Here is a 22,568-nt window from a genome sequence, read left to right as displayed (position 1 = left end):
GAATAATTTTCAAGTGTCTCAAACTGATTTTTGAATCCGGTTATATGTCTTGATGCACCACTATCAATTATCCAAGTTCTGTTATTGGAATTTAGTTCACTTGAGAGAGCTGTAAAGAAAAGTGGAATTTCTTTTGCTTCAGCTACGGTGGCTTGAGTCTTTTGCCTTTCAGGACATTGTCGATGAGTGTGCCCATATTTATCACATTTGTAACATTGGATTTTAGAAAAATCTCTTTTGAATCCCTCTTTCTTTTGAAAGATTTTCTCTTTTTGTTGTAGGACTTTGTGTTGAGTGCTTGTGTTTCTCCTTCTCTCTTTAGACCTATTCCTCTGGTAATAAGTCTTGATTCTTCCTGAGTACAGTCGTTCTTAAGTTGATCAAATTTTGGTAGAGGTGGACGTGTGCTTATACATTGAATAAAATTCTCCCAGGATGTTGGTAATCCCCTTAGTGCTATTAGAGATAATTCCATGTCTTCTATAGTGTTTCCAATTGAGAATAGTTGATCTCGTATTTCAGCAATTCTTAGGAAATAAGATGTAATTGTTTCACCTTTATTCATTTTTATAGTCAATAGTTGTTCTTTCAAGGTTAATATTCGACTTGTATTGTTTATCTCATATGTTTCTTGAATTTTCTTGAAAACCTCATATGCTGTTGTTAATCTTGCTATACTAGGGAGAATAGAATCTTTAACTGAATCAACAATTAATTTCTTGGCTTTATTGTTCCTCCTTTTCCAAGTCGTTTTCTCTACATCGTCTGTAGGTATTTCTTTTTCTGTTTCTATGAAGGATTCTAATTCCAGTTCCTGTAAGAGTGTGGTGATTCTAATTTTCCATGATAGAAAATTTGATGCTCCTTCCAATCTGTCCTCCATCCTAATTCCGGTGGTCATTTTGGTAATTTGTGATGACTCTTCTCCTTTAAATAATATCTTTGTTTTGTATTCCTATCAAATAATAATATAGAAATTTATTCCCTTTAACCTCGCTCAGATACCATGTTAGGAAAACAGATCTTGGGAATATATTATATTGATAATGTTTCTGAGAATATATAATACTACAGATATGTATATATATTATGCTGTTTATATGTATGCTATGGAACTGCTGAATGGTTTGCTGCAGTGAGACCGATTATCCAATGACCGTGTAATTGATTGTATTATCGATTTCACTGCAGACATGATATATATATAGTTTGTGATAAGTCACGTCTCTGAGAGATCGTGACTCCTCACGATGGGCTGCCTGCGACTGCATTAGTTAGCAGTCGGTTGACTGTGCATTAGTTTGCAGTCGCTTGTTAACACAAGCGACTATTAACAACAGTCGCTTGTTAACACAAGCGACTGTTAACAACAGTCGCTTGTGTTAACAAGCGACTGATATACATTTGCTTGAGTATTACTAATACCATCGTGACTGATATTAATATTTTATAATATTATTATTATTATATAATAATAATAATATTATAATATAATATTATTATTATTATATAATAATAATAATATTATAATATAATATTATAATATAATAATAATAATATAATATAATATATATATATCACAATACTTTATTAACCATAATGTATAATATATATATATATATATATATATAAAATACGAATGAAGCTATAACTTAACATGTTCCTTGTTTAGGACCTTTCTTTGCTTGAAGTAGTGCATTTTCTTATGTATAATCTCTCCTTAGAGGTTGTGTAATTCTTCTCATTGTCCCTACGCTTGGGGGGCATTGATCTTTCCTACCCTTTCTAAGGATCCACTTTTCCTTTGTTGAGTGGTGTTTGCTTATGATACAATGTCACTCCTTGTGTGAAGTTGTTGTTTGCTCAAGGATTCTCTATTATGCAAGAGGTGTGTATCCTTAACGACAACCTCTTCTACACTTGGCCATGTTGATCTATTATAAACAGACCCTTCACTTTGGGTCAAAAGTATGTCATCCTTCATCAAGAATCCCTTTCACCTAGCAATGGGAGGAAGGTATGTATTCTTGTTCTCCTCCCTCTCTTTTGGGCTAATGGTGTTATTTTTGTTCAAGAACTGATCTTGGAGGTAGATGTCTTTTGAGCAAAGATCTCTTCTCCTTGAAGGATTCCCTTTACACTTGTTGCAAGATCTCTTTTTCAACTATCTTTTCTTTTCTTATAAGAGTAATGCCTCTTTAGATTGGATTTATGAACATTGTTGCCTAAAAGCACATCTCCTTGGTGTTGAAGGTGTGTATCCTTGTTTCTAGTTTCCATAAGACATCAACATTAGGCTATGTTGAAATCTTAAGGGGGGGCATTGTGTAACGCCCTCTTTGTACTATATCGTGCTATATTTTTGCATGTCTTATACGGGGTGTTCATTCTCGAAACCAGACAAAACAAAGTCTTACACAAGATGCTTCATGCCCGAAACCAAATGCAACATTTATATATGTCTTATACGGGGTACACATTCTCGAAACCAAACAAAGAAAAGTCTTACACGAGATGTTCTAGAAACTAGGCATATATTTGTCTTACACAGGATGTTCATTCTCGAAACCAGACAAAACAAAGTCTTACACAAGATGCTTCATGCTCGAAACTAGAGACATTTGCATTTTCATGTCTTATATAGGTTGTTGCATGCTCGAAACCAAACAAAACAAAGTCTTATACAAGATGCTTAACTCTTGAAACCAGACAGTTGCATATCCAATAGGATGAGTGGAATTAGCAAAACACAACTAGACTATTTTGACTCTCCTCCCCAACATGGATCACCTAGAAAAACACAGCTAGCCTATGGTATCCATGTCCTAATTGCTCTTCCTCTCATGGATCACCTAGCATAACACAGCTTGCTAGCTCGTGGCATCCATGTTCCACCTTTCTTCTCCCCATGAGCTCATAGCTTTGCTATTTGTGGTTCATGCTTTGATGCATACTCTTGCTCTTTTTATGTGATCACTTGTGTCCTTGTGATGGCATTTCAAGAATGATATTATTGGTTGAGACATTTTGATTATCGAGGTCTCTTCAACTAGTTGACTTGAGGTCTTGTTTTGGTTTTTAGCTTTTAATTTGTGTCTTTTGTCTTTTGTCTTTTGTCTTTTATCTTTGTTTGCCTTTTTGTCTTTGTATTGTTTTGTGTGTCTTTACATGGGATTGAGAGTTAAGATCCTAAGATTGGGGCTTGGTTCCTTGAAATTAGTGATGTCTTATCAGTTATCGCCTTGTGATTTTGCTCTTAATTGCTCCTCTCTCTCATATTTCTACATTACCACAAGTATTTGCATAGGCTCATACTCCCGTTAAAGTGGAGGCTAAATGTAGCATCATAAATTGTCACCAGTCCAATTTACACCTCATGTTTGTGCTCCCACTTTAGTGTGTCCTATCCTCATCCCCTCTCTAGGTTCATTCACGCCCGATTATCCAACTTTGATGTCATGTACACCCTTTGGTGGATCCTACTATGGGATACCCTCCCCCCCTAGTTGCTTGTTTTGGTCCTCTTTGTGGAAGGAGCGCCCTCGTCCCTCTCAAAGGGGCCCCAATTTGAAATGGGGTAGGTGCGATGCTCCTTGACAGAATTTGATTCCCGAGGCTACACATGACCATTAGAGGTCGACCTAATCGGTAATTTACCTAGGGAACGCTATATAAAGACATTCTATCAATTTATTTAGACCTAGAAGCAAAAGAAGACTCCATCCCTATTATTCGTGCATTTGTGAAGCATTCATTATCAAGCATCTTCAGAGATTCAAGGCTGCATACTCATCATTCAAGCATTGTGGAGCATAGTTACATCAATGTTCATGCAAGCATATGTGTGTGATTAGCGTTTTTCATGTTCATGTGTTTGTCATGTCATTACACTCAACATTTGTGATTACATTCAAAGAGCATTGCATCATCATCAACAATTGCAAATCTGAAGTATATCTCATTAATATTTATTTCAATATTTGCATTATTTCATTCAAGGTTAATTCCAAAACCGGGGTTTGACTTGAGGCAAACCCCTATTTACAACATCTTTTCCTTTCTTTTTGTGTGCAAGAAACAAGTGCCGAGCTATACTCGGGAAATCTGGTAGTCAATAGTGACGAGTAGGTCAGCTTTCGATGGTGGAAAATTCAGAGGACTGGGGCAGATTTGTGCTACCTGGTCTCGAAAAATTAGGCCAAACTTTAGAGGACGGGTTTTAAACATATCATTTTGCACAAATCCAAGTTTGTGCCTCTGTGGGACATCTCTAGCTTACTTTTTCTGTCAAATTACTTCAATTTACCCGTATTTCACAATTACATTACAATTCAACTTAGAAAGGAGACTCGCACTTCACACACAATTGGTAAATCTTATCAGTATTCTTAGCCCTTTTTCTAATCAAATTGTGGCTAGATCTATTGGATTTACCTCCTTTCAATGTAATTTGGTTAATTGGGCTAGTTAGTGGTTTTACTTGTCAAAACCCTAATTCCTAAGTTTCCTAACATTACATATGGATACTTAGTATCCTTCTTCAAGGTGTTCCCCCTTTGGTCTTGGTCATTTGTGTCGTCTAGATCCTAGTTCACATAAAATATAACATAAACAAATGCAGTCATGTTGATTCATGCCCACAATATTTCTAAGCATCCTTTGTTTTCAAAAATATTTATTGTCATAGTTTTTAAGATATAGAGGAACATATTTGTAAATTTTGTCATAAGCAAAGACTTTACTACTAAATTAAAACAATCAATCAATGATTCTATAAAAAATGGCATCAAAAGAAGATATTATATCAGGAAACTAGATTTAAGATTTCAACACATGATAGGATTGATTTCTAAATCACTGCATCTCCCTTATTCAACCTTCACCCATATTGGATTTCAAATTTTCATAACTTCATCTAAAGTGATTCAAAAAAATTGGATTAGATTGTCTAGCTAGTGATGTTGTAGTTACAATATTTGTCCACTGGTGCATATAAGCCTCGGTATTTTGAAGATATTCCAATCTATTGGGCACAAGATAAAGAACACATTTTGAGAATGAAAAATAAAAATATAGCACACCATTCAAAAAAAATGTATCAAACCAATACTAATATAATCCATGCTCCTAACAAACAAAAATATGAAAATATATCAAAAGGTCTTGTCCACTAAAATTTCCAATCCAAATAATGAAAATTGTAACAAAAAGATTTCAGTAAATATTACGTATTAATAAAATTATAAATATTAATCAAAAAAACTAAAAGTAGAATAGGTTGTAAATTATAATTCCCATTTTAAATGAATTGAATTTGTTTCTTGCTAACTCGCCTTCCCTAGTGTGCGTTCTTGAATACTTTTTAAGCGACCAACGTGATCATTGATACCTACAGATTTTGTACCTTCTTTTTCTAAAAGACAGTCAAACACTAAATCGAAACACATTGGCGACGCTTTAAGTTTACCCTAATTTTGGTTACAGTTGGGAATGGTTTGATGCAGGCGCATCCCAAGTCGATTGGCGATCTTGCATCGCCCAAAAACATTTTCAGTTTGCTTTCTTAATTTTGCTTTGTTTTCGGTTTTTGTTAGCATCTTTGTATTCAGCTGTGACAAGCAATTTAAATCTTGCCTTTGCTCTTTGGTGGTTGATCTGTGTCAAAATGGGAGCTTGAAACAGTGTAAGGACCTCCATTGGGGTAGAAAAAAAAAATTGTCAGCTATTGTATTTGCAACTGCCACCGTAGTCTACATCAAAGTTCCCAGACTCGGACTCGGCTCGGACTCGGCAAGGCCGACTCGACTCGTGACTCGGCTATGACTCGGCAACGACTCGGCAATGACTCGGCAAAATTAAAAAAACCTTGAAATTAAGAGATTTTTAACAATTTAAAACTTGTTTCATGCACCCATTATTGAATAAAGCCCAATTATAATGTGTGCTAGCTTGTTATGCCATGAAAGGCATGTTGGTAGAGTATCTACTTGTTTGGGGCTTCTGTTTAGTATTTTCTTTGGCCAAATTGAAATTTTGGGAGCACCAACATGAGACATCATGAACATCTTCACTTGGAAACTGTAAGGAATGCTTGTGTATGGTAGCATTAAATAGTGTGCTTTTTGAACTTAGGTTTTACCTTGGGACTATAGTTGACCTTGGTCTTTCTTGGACCTCTTAGTTTTTAGGCTATATATATGCTGGATGGAAGGGGGAATTGTGAGGCCAGAAGGGTTTGAAATATGCTCCTCAGAGACATGTCCCTTGCCAAAAATAACCTTGTGCCCCATGGGGGGATTTTTTGGTATGTGGGGATAGGTAGGAAATATCCCCAACTCACCCCCTTTTTTCAAAATTTTAAGAAACATCCCTGTTGTGAGGTACTCACACATCGCCCCATTGCAAATGAAGACCCCCACTTTTTGCTTTCTAGGGTTAGCTCTTTTAGTTTTGTTGTTGGTCGTTTTAGTGTCTTAGCCTTTGCATTGAAGGGATTGAGTTTCTCAAAGGTCATCAAATCAGGTGGATCTCCTCAAGGTGGAGTGAAGGAGGTTAGGTCAGTTGAGTGATTAGGGGTTATTTAGATCATTCCTAGGGTTTTTGTGTACTATCTAGTCACGCTTCAAGTTGCTAAATCAAACCTTGGTTGAATGCATAGTGTCCTCCTAGGTCCCATCCCTTACATCATGGTCAGAGTGAACTCGCCTTAAAAATCTGGAATGTCATCCTGATCCTGAAATGGCCTGAAATTTGACTAAGTCTGGAAATTTGAAGGATCCTCCAAAAACTAGATTTTGCATTATAACTCATGGAGGTCCGAAACCACTCTCAAACATCCTGACAATATATATGGAATATAACTTAAAGTATAAGAAAGAGAAAAGACATAAGGAAATGTCACTTATACTTAAATGTTATATTCCATATATGAATCCTGACGAAGATACTAACTTGTCAAACAAGTCAAAACATTGACCTGTGGTGGCCGAGTTTTGGAGCTTGGACTCGGCGAGTTTTGCCATAACTCGCCTGACTCGCGAGTTAGGCGAGTTATGGTCAAAACTCGCCGAGTCCGAGTCCCGAGTCAGCAAAACTCGCCGAGCTTGGCTCGACTCGCCAACTCGGCGAACTCGCCTGACTCGCGGCGAGTTTGGGAACTCTGGTCTACATACATACAAATTGTGGAAACATAGACAAGGCCCGTGAACTGCTTAAATGCCTCAAAGAAATGTGGTATTGTGGTTTACAATGATTGCAAGGTATGCATAGAATAAATTTGGTGAGAAGGCTTTAGACACTTTTAAGCAAATGAATTGGCAGACAGACAGATTCTGCAACCTTTGCCAACATCCATTCCAACGTGAGACAAATGGGAGCCTTGGAGCAAGGTATCAAACAAAGGATATAAGAGACAGGTGAATTACTTTTTAGAACGTATTTGTTAAAAGAAATTTAATGTAATTGACAAATGTTGCATCAAACTCTTATGTTTCGATCTCCAAAACGGTGAATAGGAAATGACAAAATGACAAAAGGCATCGATAAATATAAAGAAGTGGTGTGAACATGGTAAGGCGTTATGGAAGAAAACATTAGCATCTTTCTTGAAACCCTACGGTCTCCATTGTCAAAGCCTTAAGCAAGCATCAACACTCTCCATCAAATAAATATAGCAAGATGTGCAAGGGTGAACAGATAAAAACATTTTCTGTTTTAATTAAAATATGTCCTCAAAATAGACTGGGAGGGAAGTCAATCAATTCCAGAAGGTGAAAAGAAATGGCAAACATAGTTTGGCTTCCAATGAAGGCAAAAAGGCTAAGCATCATGCATTGATGAAGAAAAATAATTTGCAGACTATAAAGGGGTCAATAAGGAAGGTGGTGGGTTGCGTAGGATAGAATGATGAAGGGCTGCAGCAAAGTAGGAAAGATTGGTTAGTAATGTGTGCAAATATGACAGTAAATTTGTAAAGAGAGTATGAGAGGCCAATGAAAGGCCCTAACTGTAAATAGATTTGATATGAATAAAGATTGTTTGTAAGTTGCAATCTTATGTTTTGTTTTTTGAATTTAAGATGCAGAGAGTCTCTGCAATTGTGCAGTTGGCTTGTGTCAGAAGATAGGGGTGAGATTGTCTTCTACATCAAATGGTATCAAAGCCTGAGATCTTGAGTGTGTAGATAGATCGCCGAATGTGAGGCAATCTACACTAGGACTTGCGAGTGAAGAGAGGAGTTGTGTGAACAGATCGCCAATTGTGAGGCAGTTCACACTTGAGAGTGTGAAACAATTGCAGAGAGCTCAAAAGGATCGTTGTAGATGTGCGATGTCCTGATCGGTTGACAACTCAAAGCCGCAATGTTTTGCAAATTGTAGAGTTGAAGATTGCAACAAAGATGATGATTCCGAACAAAAAAAAGAGGTGGGTCATGAAGAGGCCCGTGTTGATTTCATTCTTGGAGCGATAATGGGAAAAGAGTTATGGGATATGGAAAAGTCCATTGAAGAAAATAGTTGCAGTCAGAGGATGAGAGTAATGAGAGCAGCCCACACGAATGAAGAGAAAAGAGAGAACATGGTTATGGTGGACCATCAATTGGTCAATGAAAGCGATGGAGAAGAAAATACCTCACAGATTGAGGTAGAAGATGAAGCTCAAAAGGTAGAGGTCCCAACAAAGGTTGATCAAGAACCTGAAGAGGATGGCACGTTGCTCGCAAAACAGATCATGTTGAGTAAAGATGAGAAAGAAGATGCATTCGAGCTACGTGAAGAGGTTATAGTTGCAGCAAGAGGTGATAAAGAAGATATTGCAGCAGCTGAGGAGGTAACTGATTTTTCTGAGTTTGGTGAAATAAGGATGACTTAATGCAAGTAGATATTGCATATGAGCATGTCGAAGTTGTAGAGAGAGTGCAAGTAAATGTTGCAGATTTGTATGGGGATATGGAGTGTTTGCGTGTGGAAGCAGTAGAGGATGTTGTCAGTGAGATTTGATGGAGGTGGTCGGTTCGTGGTGGATCAAATTCCACGAAAGAGAGAAAGAGTGTACAGGTTATTTGGTGAAGGAGGAGGTTGGATGATGGTAGGTTGGATCCCACGAAGAAGAAAAAGAGGGGAATGGCTTTGGCAAAGGAAGACGGTATGTGGTGGATTTGAGTCCATGAGAAGGAAGAGGAGAAGAGAGCACAATTGGTGGAGGAGGTCAGCAAGTGTCCCAGCTAAGTGCTAGAAGAGGCGGAGGAAGAAGCTATCTCTGTCTACATCAGTGATGGAGTTTCTTGCAGGTTGTTTGCAACTTGAAAGGGTAGTACAGCTACCTAGCTCTTTTTTGTGAGTTCCACTCACAAAATTTTCTTACCCAGCGTGACTGGTGCAGGAGCATCCTGGGTTGATTGGCAATCCCGCATTGCCCAAAAACATTTTAAGTTTGCTTTCTTAATTCCACTTTGTTTTTGGTTTTGGTTAGCATCTTTGTATTCAGTTGTGATAAGCAAGTTAAATCTTGCCTTTGGTCTCTAGTGGTTGATCTAAGTCATAATGGGAGCTTGAAACAGCGTAAGGACCTCCATTGAAGTAGAAAGTAAATTTTGTCAGCTGTTGTATTTGCAACTGCTGCCGTAGTCTACATATGTACAAACTGTGGAAACATGGACAAGGCCCGTGAACTGCTTAAACTGCCTCAAAGAAATGTGGCATCGTGGTTTACAATGATTGCAAGGTAAGCATAAAATGAATTTGGTGAGAAGGCTTTAGACACTTTAAAGCAAATGAATTGGCAGGCAGACAAATTCCGCAACCTTTGCCAACATCCATTCCAGCATGAGATAAATGGGAGCCTCGGAGCAAGGTATCGAACAAAGGATATAAGAGATGTGAATTACTTTTCAAAACGTATTTATTGAAACAAATTTAATGTAATTGACAAATGTTGCATCAAACTCTTATGTTTCCATCTCCAAAAGAGTGAATAGAAAATGACAAAATGACAAAAGGCATCGATAAATATAAAGAAGCAGTGTGAACATGGTAAGGTGTTATGGAAGAAAAAGTCAACATCTTTCTTGGAACCCTACGGTCTCCATTGTCAAAGCCTTAAGCAGGCATCAACACTCTCCTTCAAATAAATATAGCAAGATGCACAAGGGTAAACAAATAAAAACTTTTTCTGTTTTAATTAAAATATCTCCTCAAAATAGGCTGCAGGGGAAGTCGATCAATTCCAAAAGGTGAAAAGAAACGGCAAACATTGTTTGGCTTCCAATGAAAGCAAAACGGCTAAGCATCATACATTGATGAAGAAAAACAAATTGCAGATTATAAAGGGATTCGTTGCCATTAAGGAAGGTGGTGGGTTGCATAGGATAGAACGATGAAGGGCTGCAGCCAAGTAGGAAAGATTGGACCATAATGTGTGTGAATATGACAGTAAATTTGTAAAGAGAGTAGGAGAGGCCAATGAAAGGCCCTAACTATAAATAGATTTGTTATGAATAAAGATTGCTTGTAAGTTGCAATCTTATGTTATTGTATTTTTAATTTAAGATGCAAAGAGTCTCTGCAATTGTGTAGTTGGCTTGTGTTAGAAGGTAGGGGTGAATTTGTCTTCTGCATCAGGTTTCCACACCGTATCTGGGTCATTTTGTACCCATATCCATATCAAGTACGCAAGTACACATGCCAAGGAAGGGAGGCTTGTGTTTCTTGCAATCATAACATAAGAAACATATAAAATATATGTATATTTAATTACTAGGGTTGACAAGATTACATTGCATTCAACTACTATCCATAATATTATTATACATGCATATTAGGTTTTGGAGGAACAGTCATGATAGGTCTGCCCGAAACCATTTCTACACTAAGTCGAAGAGTGGATGTCTGCCAGAGCCCTCTTTGCTTGCTTAGCGGCTTGTACCTGCTTTTCCCATCAATGTCTCATCTTCCTAAAGACAAGTGCCATCTTGTGGAGTTGGGTGGAGGTTGTAAGGAGGTTCCTTGGCTCTTCTATGTAAGTGCCCTCTTGTCCTAGGAACCACTATGGTGAGCACTAGGACGGCCTACTTACGTAACCCTCTTATCACCCACCTCTTACACCCCAAGCCCTTCCTACAAGATGGGTTTCAGACAATCAGGCATATCTTTTATTCTATCATATAATCATACACTTAAGCATTATCTATTATGCATAAGCAATATGTATATATATACCACAATTGATTGTGAGAAGGAAAGTGCTGAGGAAAGTAGATCTGATATAATATCAGTCTGTCGTATTATGCCTGATCTGAAGATAAATTCCAATGGTGTATATGTTGTTCAACTTCTATGAGTCGATCCTAGACTTATGCGCTCTTATGCTGAATGTTTCAATCTTCCTTGGTAATTGTATTTGTTTACTGAATGTGCTTTGATATGATTGTACTTGAGTAATTCAATGATATACTCAGAATCCAATTTGCAGAAACAACTCTAACATCTGATATCTGCCCTTATTGCCTTATTTCTTCATTTAATATTGAATGCTTATTCTATTCATACTCCAGTCAGATCTGAACATGATTATGGATTTAATGTTTATTCTTCTTATTTTCCATTTTCTTCCTGAATGCTTCCTTGGATGTATTACTCTGATGTCTGCCCTTATTGCCTTATTTCTTTATTTAATATTGAATGCTTATTCTATTCATACTCCAGTTGGATCTGAACCTGATTATGGATTTAATGTTTATCCTTCTTATTTTCCATTTTCTTCCTGAATGCTGAAAAACAAACAGAAAATACTGAGAGGGGGAGGGGTGAATCGGTATTTTAACATTTAAAAATTTTGTACACATAAAACGGGGAACAAGATAATCAGAGAGACAAAGACACAATTTTTATCATGTGGAATACCCTTTCAGGTAAAAAACCACGGTTTACTAATCTGCAAATGAATGAGCAACAACCCGGTTACAATACATAGCTCCAACTCTGACTATCTGAGGCTCCAACCTCTATTACATAAGAAGCACCAACTTCTGATTACAAAACATTAACTTCTTACAGAAAGGCTCCAACCTTCTCAAAATATAAATTATTTAAAAAATGAGAACTAATACAGCTCGCTTAGCTGTTGATATTCTCCATTAAGTTCACAACACAGTGAATCTTATCGCTGAGTACAACACTCAAAATGGTATGGGAATAAAGATTATCTCATCTTCAAACAGAAACGTTTTAATCAAGACTCTCGAAAATCAACCATCCTTTTGTGCATGTCGCACACACACCCCTGTCCTGGACAAGGACCCTCAATTTTTGCTTTGCCCGTTGCTATGCATTGAAGAAAGAAGGTAAGTGTTCCATGTCAGACAAAGCAACCTGAAGCCAATAGAATCCCAAATTTAAGTTCACGCGATGAAGAGTCTAAATAACCAAATCAAATCCAAAGTCACCCCCATCACCCTACAAGTTTTGAGAAGACTAAATCGCGCCTCTCAGGCCCTCTAAAAGTGTCAATAAGTCTCCCCAAATTCAGCCCAAGAGACCAAAATGCAAAGTTCAAAAGCCCACAAAACCGGCTAAAGACAGGGTCGCACAATTCGGCCTCTAAGACCAAAAAACCACTCAAAGACTCTCAAAATCGGCTTCTAGGCCGAAAATAGACAAAGGCCAAGTCTCACAAAGTAAGCCAATGAGCCGAAATTGGCTAATAAGGTTCAAATTCATGCCAAACCTTCATCTAGGCCAAAAATAGGGTAAGAGTCTGAATTCGTGCAAAAGCCCCAATTTAGCCGAAAATGAGACCAAGTTTGCAAAGTTGCCTAGTAGGCCGAAACTAGGGCCAAGTTCAAAATTGCACAGAAGGGCTCATATGCTCGAAAATCTCATTAAGCTTCAAACTCGCTCAATTCAACTATTAAGGCCGAAAATCATAAAGGAGTCTAATTCGCGTGAAGGCTCATTTCGACCGAAAAACTTGGGAAAGCCAGAAACGCACAAAGTGGCTCATTAAACCGAAAAATCATAAAGTCCAAAAAAAAACCTTCAAAATCACGCGATATCATCACATTGGCCGAAATCATTCAAACTAAAGACCAAGGTTTCAAATTCGCAAAAAGCCCGAGTTTTTAGCCAAACAATGAAACTCACATTTTTAATAAAATGGCCGAGTTTCAATCAAAAGAAATGGGCATATAAACCTAAGTTCGGCACTTTCTTTGGTTTTGAGAGAAATTTACCGAATTTCTTCATTACTAAGCAATAACAAAGTGTGAGAGATGTTTGAAATAAAGTTTGGCATTTTAAAAACTAATCGCACATTTCCCTTAGAGGGCCTGAATTTGACATAACTTAGGCATCTTCTCACCCTTTTTGCCAAAAGCCCACGTTTATAATTTGTCAAGGAAGGCATATAGAGCGAAGCTCGGCATTTTTATTCATTTTGTAAGAAGTTCACTAGTTCGCAATTCTCTTAATATATACCCGAGTCAAGATCCAAAGTCGTGCCTTTTCACTAAAATTCCCGAATTTTGGGACTAAGAGGAGTTAGGCATACAAATCTAAAGGGATAAAGTTTGCACAGTTCTCTCAAAATGGCTGAATTTCATTATCAAAGAGAAGGCATTTAAACTACAGAGTTCGACATTACCTAAATAGATTTAATATGATTGTTAAATTAATTTATTTAATTTTTCAAAATGATTATTAAAAGTTGAAATTGATTGTTTGCAGGACGACGTCGAGAAGAGCCAAAGCAAAAACCTAAACGCAAATTGAAGACCTCATCACGATCAAAGCCAAGAAAGCAAAGATGCAAAGCGCAAGATGAAAACATGAACCTCGGGGAAGCGCACCACCGGACGACAAGTGGAAGTCCACCAACCAAACTGAAGACAAAAGAACATATAGAATGCTACCAAATATGCATTCTGAGAAGGATACACAGCTGGAAGAAATTCCAAAAATTCAGTTTCTAAAATCTGAAATTGTTTATTGCAAAAAGACACCTGCCTGTGGGCCCCACCTAATGTATTTTAAATAAAAGGGACACAGATCAGCTATGTCCAACTACCTAATTGACCAAATTAAAGCAAAACAGTTGTAGGCAGTTGGAAATGTGGTTGGGTGGATAGCTGAGAATTGAGTAGGCATGGGTTAAAGCTGCCAAGCTTCTAGAAGGTAGATCAGGACTGTTGGATGCAGTCAATCTTGGACATCGATTGAAATTGTAAAATCTATAAAAGGCAGGATGCCTTTCTCTTGTAAAGGGTTAGAGTTTTTTTGTAGACAGTTGGAGCAGATTAGATTAGAAGGTTAGATTTTTAGGGTTAGATAGTTAGATTCTAGTTAGATTTTTTAGAGTTAGACAGTTTTCAGAATAGGAGTAGAATGGATATGCTGCAGAAATTGTTGTAATGCTAGCTGAAGCAAATATATGAACATTGAAATATGGTGTTTGTTGTCTTTGTTTTCTTCTGTTTGCATGGTTTCCTTTAGTTAATTAATTTTAGAGTTCAATGATTTTAATGACAAAATGTGGGGGGGTATTTGATGCATTTCTGGTTCATACCATTGGTGACCTGCTGATTGTAGGCCGCCGTGCATAGTTAGTCTGAACCTTACTATGCTTAGTTCAACTGCAGGTGTTCGTCTTAGGCTACGCCAGAATTGGGTGCCTAAATGAGTGTCTCCGGTCTGAAAATCCTTCATCCCTTGGAGACTGCACTGTTCTTGTCTAGTTGTGAGGGTGTCTCTGGCGAAACAAGAATCTGTTTATGGAAATCTGTCTACCCGCTACACTAGTCATTCTTATTGCTGTCCTTCGGATCTCCTAAACCCCTTCTTCTTTGCTTTTATTTCCCAGTTTGAGAATAAGATGTAGACCAGCTTGTTGCAAACATCAGGCCCCTTGTGCTTCCAGCAAAACACATCAAACTACTGAGTTATCCCGCAGTCATGACCTGACATTTGTAACCTTGAAGTTGTCCCCTTTGATCAACTAAAACAGCATTAGGGATTCCTTACACAAGAGAGGATAGAATACTCAACTAGAAAATTCTATTTTGTGTTGGCCGGATAGAGTTTTAGCGACACGACTTTAGCCACGTCAGCACATCCCCCTTTCAAAAATCACACACTTCAAACATACAGATGTATATATGTTGCTGATAAAACAATCAATCATTTTTAAAAATTGAGCTTCCAAACTCACAATCAGACCACTAACTCAACAACATTTTTGAGCCAACTGAAATCTGAATCTGCAAATAGCACACACTAACAACCATATCCCAACAGCTTCCTTATGAAAACTCAGCTCCATTTTCAACAATCAAAAGAAAATTGAACCATCACAAAGAAACTAAACACCACACCCATCTTGATACGCAGCTCCACAGTTTTTGACTTCAACCTCAGCAACCTAAAAAAAATATTGCTTGCGCTGCCTAGAATATATCTTAAAAAGAAAAAACGCCACATTTTTCATATCACCACACCTCCACATCCATGCATGCCAGAAAAGTGGCAGACAGACAGAGATAACGACTCTGTATCTATTCCAGAATACGCAGAAAGAATTAACAAAAGCATGGAATAAATCCAGCAGACATTTCTTAACAAGAACAAACCGTAACTCATGTAGAATGCCAATCGATGACTCCAAAAAGGAATATTTCTGACTCATATCATGCGAATAATAATAAGAACAACTGAGCTACCAAAAACAACGTAACAGCTCACTGCAACTGCAGATTCTTCTGACTTCTGGCAAAACAGAGAATTCACAGTGCAATCTGCAAAACCGAAAGTTCCTGCCATCTTACCCAGAAGCCAGCAAAGCCCAAGTCAAAGCCGACTCAGAACAAAACAGTTCTGAAACCAACACACAGGTGGCACATATTGAACAGGAATAAAAATAGAGTTCAAAATCAATGAGCAACATACATGTGGCACAAGCTCCACCAAATAGATTAGTCAACTGCCTCGAACTGAACAGAGGACATTGACATCAATGACATAAACCAACAAATGCTTCCTTGGATGTATTATTCTTTCTTTTATATATCTCCTGGAGGGTGTCATGCCTTTTAAGAGTCGCATCTTTTCAAACAGACCCAGTCAGCCTTCTTACCACCATAATTTAAATACTTATAATTTTTCCTTAGTCAGCCATTAGTGGCAATACAAATATCCTAATCAGGTCAGCACCCCCCATCCCCCACCCCCCCCGCCTCAATATTTACTGCTATTTAATTCTGGTCGGGCCTTCAAATATATACTATCAAATATTCAGGTCGACCCTATTTATTTTAATTTTGTGGGTTTTGACTGCTATAAATGTTGTGATCTTATTTTGCAAAGGCTGCGACCTTATGAATGTTCAGGGATATGAAAAAGTATCAAATGCCAGATATGTACTTCCCAAGCCACAAATCGCTCTCCAAAGGATAAATGATGAAATGACAGTTTCTTAGTTTGCAAAAGCAAGGAAATGCTAAAACAGTGACATAATTCAATAGCCATAAAAGAAGTTATGGAACTGGGAAGATTTTCTAAGAAAGCTCAACAAGTTGCAAATTCTGCCAGTCATATATATAACCTCAAACTGTTCTGGAAAAACAAACAAAACATGAAATAAGGAGAGAGTTAAATCACCACATCTAATTCCAATAACAGTTAAAAAGTTGTAAATGGTTTAAAAGACAATTTACAACACAAACATAAAAATAACGGTATCTAGAACCATTAAACTTTATGTAGCTTCTCTGGTCTTGTGTCAAAGCTGCAGTTTAGAAGCTGATCGAAGAAAAATTATTGAATCCTTAAACAAAAACAAGCACTTTTATATTTTGGTTATTTACGTTTTTAGAAGAGAAAATCCAATCCATACACCAACAACATACTTGTCAATTGTCAACAGGAAAAAGCACTCACACCAAAGCTAATGAACACATAATCTTTATATACACAATGTCATCGAGGTTGTGGATTCATAATACATTGTCTGACCATTAGACTGACCAGATAATCAATCACAAAGAAAACAATAAACTAAAGCACAAGCTAAGACCATAACTTGTGCTATAACACCAGCAAAAGAGTCAAAACTTGTGCTATAACACCATAACTTGTGAGTAGAAAGAAAATTGATTAACTCTGTCAATGTCAACAAGACTCACTTTGCCAATGTAGGATATTTTGTGCATTCTCTCAACATACTCCCGCAATTCAAAGCCGTCTCCTTGTTCTCATAGCTATCAACCACAGAATTCAAAATAACAGATTAATGCCATATTTAATCCCATTATCAAAGACTGTTAAACAGAAAAAAGTTTTAAAACCTAAAATAACACTGGGTATCTTCACTAAGTTACATAAAATACAGAAGAGGCAAAAGAAAAATAGAAAATCTTAAAAACATCCATCTAGATTATTCACAGAAATTTTAACTGCGATGCATCAGATCAAGGTATAAAGCCCTCTAACAAATCTGAAAAACATTCCCAAAGATACTTGTAGGACCATGAATGGCTACAACACTTAATCACATTATGATTAGACAGAACCCAGGGGGCCAATGATCAACTTTGGAGCAAGAGGAAACATTATCTTCTATCATCAACTCTCATAATGGGAAAGAAAAGATAAGTTATCAAAATTCTTGCTATTAATACTCATACTTCTCCAAGCATAGACCAAAAGACAGGACACATTAAGTATGATATCAGATAAACTAAAACTAAGAAAGAAATGAAGCTAAGAAAATTTGTAGTATAGAAATGGAAAAGAGACTATCAAGAATTCTAAAAGGGAAAAGTTCCTCATCAGAAATCACCTTTAGAAAGGAGAAAATGTGATGATGCATTCAAATGTCTGATCTAAAGGAGAAAATATATTATAATTTAAAAAGATGAAAAGAGTTTCCAATGGCAAAGTACTAGAGGTGGTAATTAAGATACAACAGCTAATGCAATCCTTTCCATGTGGATCATGCTCCTAAAACTGCCTCTGAATCTTCTTCTGGGGACATCAATGTCGTAGCACTTGATTGAGAAGCATGAGCACAGATCAAACAAATTTGGGTAACAAAGTGAAATATGGAATCCTGGATAACCTTTGCACCCTACTTCTGCAATATAAGGATTCCAACCACCTATCTCCCAGTGGTGCTTGGCTTGTTGAACCTGTTTTTGTGAGTGTTTCAGCACCCCCAGTGGTTCTCCAATTGTTGAACCAAAATTATTCTCTGGGCCTGGCAAATTATTTAATTAGGCGTCCTGATCCTGCATCTCCAGAATGGAAAAGAGCTATTACTGGAGTGGTGCTGAACTTCAACAAGTTCTGTATGAGCACAATGTACTGGAATCTTAATGAAATTCAATACACTTAAATTGTCAAAAAATCCTAGGGTTTCCTTTAATTGTGTTATTTGTAATATTGCACATCACCGCATTTGTGTAAGCGAATTGTTTTTCACACTGCATCTATTATTGCCTTAATCAAGGAAAGAATGGCAGCAGATCAACTTTGCTAAGCAGACTGTATCTGTATCTAGATCAAACACATAGCTTATCATTGAATTTTTGTCATCAACCAAATCCCTTAATATGAATCTGTGTAACCTATCAATTGAAAAAAAAAAAACTAGTTTAACAATAAGAAAAAATAATATCTAATATTCTCTAAGAGTGTCTAAGAATCCTTTTTGTTGCAGTCCGATGCTGTCTTCAGCGTTGCCCTAAGTATGAATACAAACCTGACTGCAAAAAAACAATCAGATTGGCATTCACAAGATAGATCAAGCTACCAACAGATTGCTAGTACACTGACTTAACAATCCTCACTAAATGTTGGCTGACTATTTTAGACTAACATCCAATGGCATAGAAGCAAATTTACAGTCAACCATAGGGAATTTTTCTACAAAACTTTTGTCACATCTTGTTTGTGACAGAAAAGTGGACAGATTAATCTCCAGAATTTAACACCAAGGCAATAATGCAGAAGATCTAAATTAGTTATCTCAAAAGGATCGAGCAAATCAGATTTTACCATGTGTTTTTCATCAATCTCATTACCAGTGTGATAATCTTGTCACCGCCAAAATAACAATATTCCTATCCTCATTCTAAATTGAGTATGCATTCCTAGGGGCTCTATAGGAGAAATGCAAGTTCCCTGACCACCAAGAATGTTTTACAACTGTGTGCAAGCACGCTGAGAGCTAGGAAAACCTTCTAGTAGTGAAACGGAGGAGTTTTTGAGAATATGGATGTCATAGGGAGTGTTGCAGAGAGCTCTGAATCCATTGGGTGGGTGTACTTGGTGAAGCAGAAATCATTAAAAAAATGTCAATAAATGTTGATCAGATGGGTTGGCAATCTGAGTTGGCTTGGACTGCAAATTTTCTAAAAACTACAGCACATTTTTTGAGGCATAAAATTGCCAGTAAATCATGTTTTTTCACAAAAAATTTGTCAATAAACTACAAGTCAATTGCCATACTAAGTATGATTATATACTCCGATTTTTTCATTCCATAGCACTAAGGCTGCCCATTTTTCCTCTGATTGTTGGCATGATTTTCAAAACCAGTTTAATCACAAATAACCGCAGTTTTTCAAGATGCCTATAGAATACTTGATTTTAAATTTTTTGTCAAAAACTCATTTTTACATTGCCTAGTTACGACTTTATGGCCTCAACACCCATATTCCTTGAAGGGTTTTGGAGTTTGGTTAAAAGTGATAAAATTAGGGGAAGAAATACCATTAAAGGTCCATATGGCCTTGAAGGCCTTAATTTGGTCATGGAAATGCAGGCTCCACCCCTCAACCCTATCTTGTATAAGAAGGAATGCAACAAGGGTGCTACCATTGGATCCATGAGGAGCACTGCCATCATATCCCATGAGGGATGCTAACCCTTTCCCCCAGAATTCTATGAGGGGCACTACCTTTCAACCCTAACCTACATCATGACAAGGAACATGAAATGGATGCTAACCTCAGCAGCCCCTAGACTCCCATGAGGGGCACTTGGCTTGCATTTTGATGATTTTTTACATTTCTTGGAAGGCATACAACCTTCCTTCATATGTTGTTTCTCTTAGCATCCACATCCCTATCATCTTTAACCTTCCAAACAAGTTTGTTTTCAGAACTTTTCATTATCTGTTGTTGCTCATTCAGTTCTCAAAATTCTTTAAATATTTCACAGGCTGCCAGGATGTTAGCTCTGATACCAATTGTAATGTCCCCTATTGGGACTTAATTCGCCCTAGAATTCCCTCAAGGGGGTATGGATGATGTTGAGAAGTGTAAATTGTCAACTCAATACCTTGATTTAGAGCATGCAATCAGGTTAGTTATCAAAGATAAATAAGCATATAATCCAACAATGCTACAAGTAGAATTCTAATCACTTTTATAATATTCAGAATGTACAATAGGAGATTCCCTTAAGGTTCTACCCACACAACTCATCGTCATTATGGAGCACCAGTCTTATCAAAACCCTAGGTCAGCCCTTTAAGGAAATTAATCCAGGTTGGCCTGCTTATGTCAGTCGGGGATCAAAAATCATTTCTTATTTATTATTATTATTATATTAGTCGGCTCTAAGCTTAGTGCTATGTTAGGTATTTATAAAACCCTACCTTAGGCGGGGCATGACAGTTCCTATGACCGAGAACAGAGCCTTTGAAGATAAGATACTAATACCAAAATGCAAATAGACTAGGGGTTTGGTTGCAGGTGAAAGGGTTGCTAATGTAGTGCTGTTGTCAACAGTACCTACAGACAAAATATGCCCCTCAATATTAGTATATTTCCTTTGTTTTCAAAACTCTCATCAATTATTGAAAAATCAACTTCGGAAAGTGAAAACTGTGTATATTAGCCTTAAAACCACCTGATGATTAGCCATAAACAACTCTTTGAAAATCTAGGATGGTTGCAGCCGTGGATGATTGTTTTCAATAGGACCTAACAAAATATTCTCCAATCAATTAGGTGGCTGACTGTACAAACTGCTATCAAATGGTGGGGTCATTGATGTACCGCGACAAAGGGTGTCAAGTGGCACTTGCTAACCAGGCACATACCCTGTGCCTATCACAAGTAACAATCTATTATACATTGTTGTACCTACAAGGTATGCAACAAAAAATTTAAATTTATTTACGTATATGAATATGACACTTACATTGCATTTGCACTATGTCTACACTATGCCAAAGATTATGCATAATATTTTGCTTGTGCAGAGAATATTCTTTGCAATCCATATGACCAAGGGGAATGTTTTCTAATGGTTCAAGGAAAAAGTTTTCTATTTTGACAAACTGACAGTTGATCCTTAGGTTCTTGGGCCTTATGAACACAATGTCAATGTTAGATTTGACCCAAAGTGCTCCAAAAATATACTTACCCTTTGCATCTAGTAACCACCTCTAAACTAAAAAACCTTGTAGATATAACCTTCAATTTCCAATTTGAACAAAATAAAAAGCTAAACTAACTTTCTTGAACACCTTGAATTCAATGGTGAACCTAAATTTGCACCAGCATGCTCCAAAATGAGCTTGCAATATAAAAACCACGAAGAGCTATCCCCTCAAAATCTAGTATTTCAATCAAGTTTTTCTAATTCTCTAGGTCATCATTTGATGCAAAAGAAGAGCATACTAAAACTTTTAAGAACAACCAAGACCAACAACCTAGATCTCTCAAAAAACTAACAAGAAGCAATCCCACAAACTCTAAACCATATACACGATTTCGTTATGGAGGTAACCATCCAAGATCTAGGAGCTTCAATGAAAAGACAAGAAAGAACAAACATGAGAAAATAATTTTATTCTATCAAAGAATGCAAATGCACAATATGTGTACGTGACTATGATTGATTATAATGGATTGAAATTACAATGAGAACCCCCTAAATATGTAGGCAAAAATGAGACATGAGACAACATAGGGTCATGACAAATGTCTTAATTTTATGACTTGAGAGTTGAGACAAAGTAAATATGCCCCAAGCAAACTAATGTCAATAGGATGTAATAGGTAAACAAGTTAGTAATATACCTTGTTCACACTAACAAGAAATATTGTCCTTGTTAGGATTTTCAAGATCAACCAAACTCCCACAAACAATGACCACACAAAGCCAAATGAATATTATCAAAGAGTTGAATGATATGTACATAGAAGGCTTGCACATATAGGCAAGCAAATGAAGTGAGAAGGTACAAAATAATGACTAAATAGCCTTCCATATGTGGGACATTTGTGAGGACAATTGACAAGTGTGTGAGCAAGTGGCATGTGCCTGTGCAAGAGGTGTCTCACTAAGTGAGCACAAATGTCTCAACCACATGAGGTGAGAAAAATACAAAAAATGGAGACTTACACAATGTGAATAGGACTATCTCTAGGTATGCTATAAGCTAACTAGTTTGATAAAGTCACAATTTACACCAACAACCACCCCCCCCCCCACCTTAGGTGTAACTTAGCGAGTAATGTATATAATGATGATGATGATAGGTCCCGGCTACAAGCCATGTTAAGT

At 37.1% G+C, this 22,568-nt stretch overlaps 1 protein-coding gene across 2 annotated transcripts in view; it reads right to left on the bottom strand.

The window, feature by feature from the left end:
- Positions 1–22,568, bottom strand: part of LOC131060109 (uncharacterized) — a 125,844-nt gene that overhangs the window by 74,368 nt on the left and 28,908 nt on the right. For both annotated transcript variants that reach the window (XM_057993224.2, XM_057993217.2), the window contains exon 4: positions 17,171–17,245. In XM_057993224.2, coding sequence (XP_057849207.1) covers positions 17,171–17,245 — 75 coding nt within the window. The remainder of the gene's footprint in view (positions 1–17,170; positions 17,246–22,568) is intronic.

This window comes from Cryptomeria japonica, chromosome 1, assembly GCF_030272615.1.
Source record: "Cryptomeria japonica chromosome 1, Sugi_1.0, whole genome shotgun sequence".
Taxonomy (NCBI): domain Eukaryota; kingdom Viridiplantae; phylum Streptophyta; class Pinopsida; order Cupressales; family Cupressaceae; genus Cryptomeria; species Cryptomeria japonica.
The sequence above is the reverse complement of the archived record's forward strand: the minus strand, read 5'-3'. Positions and strand labels throughout refer to the sequence as shown.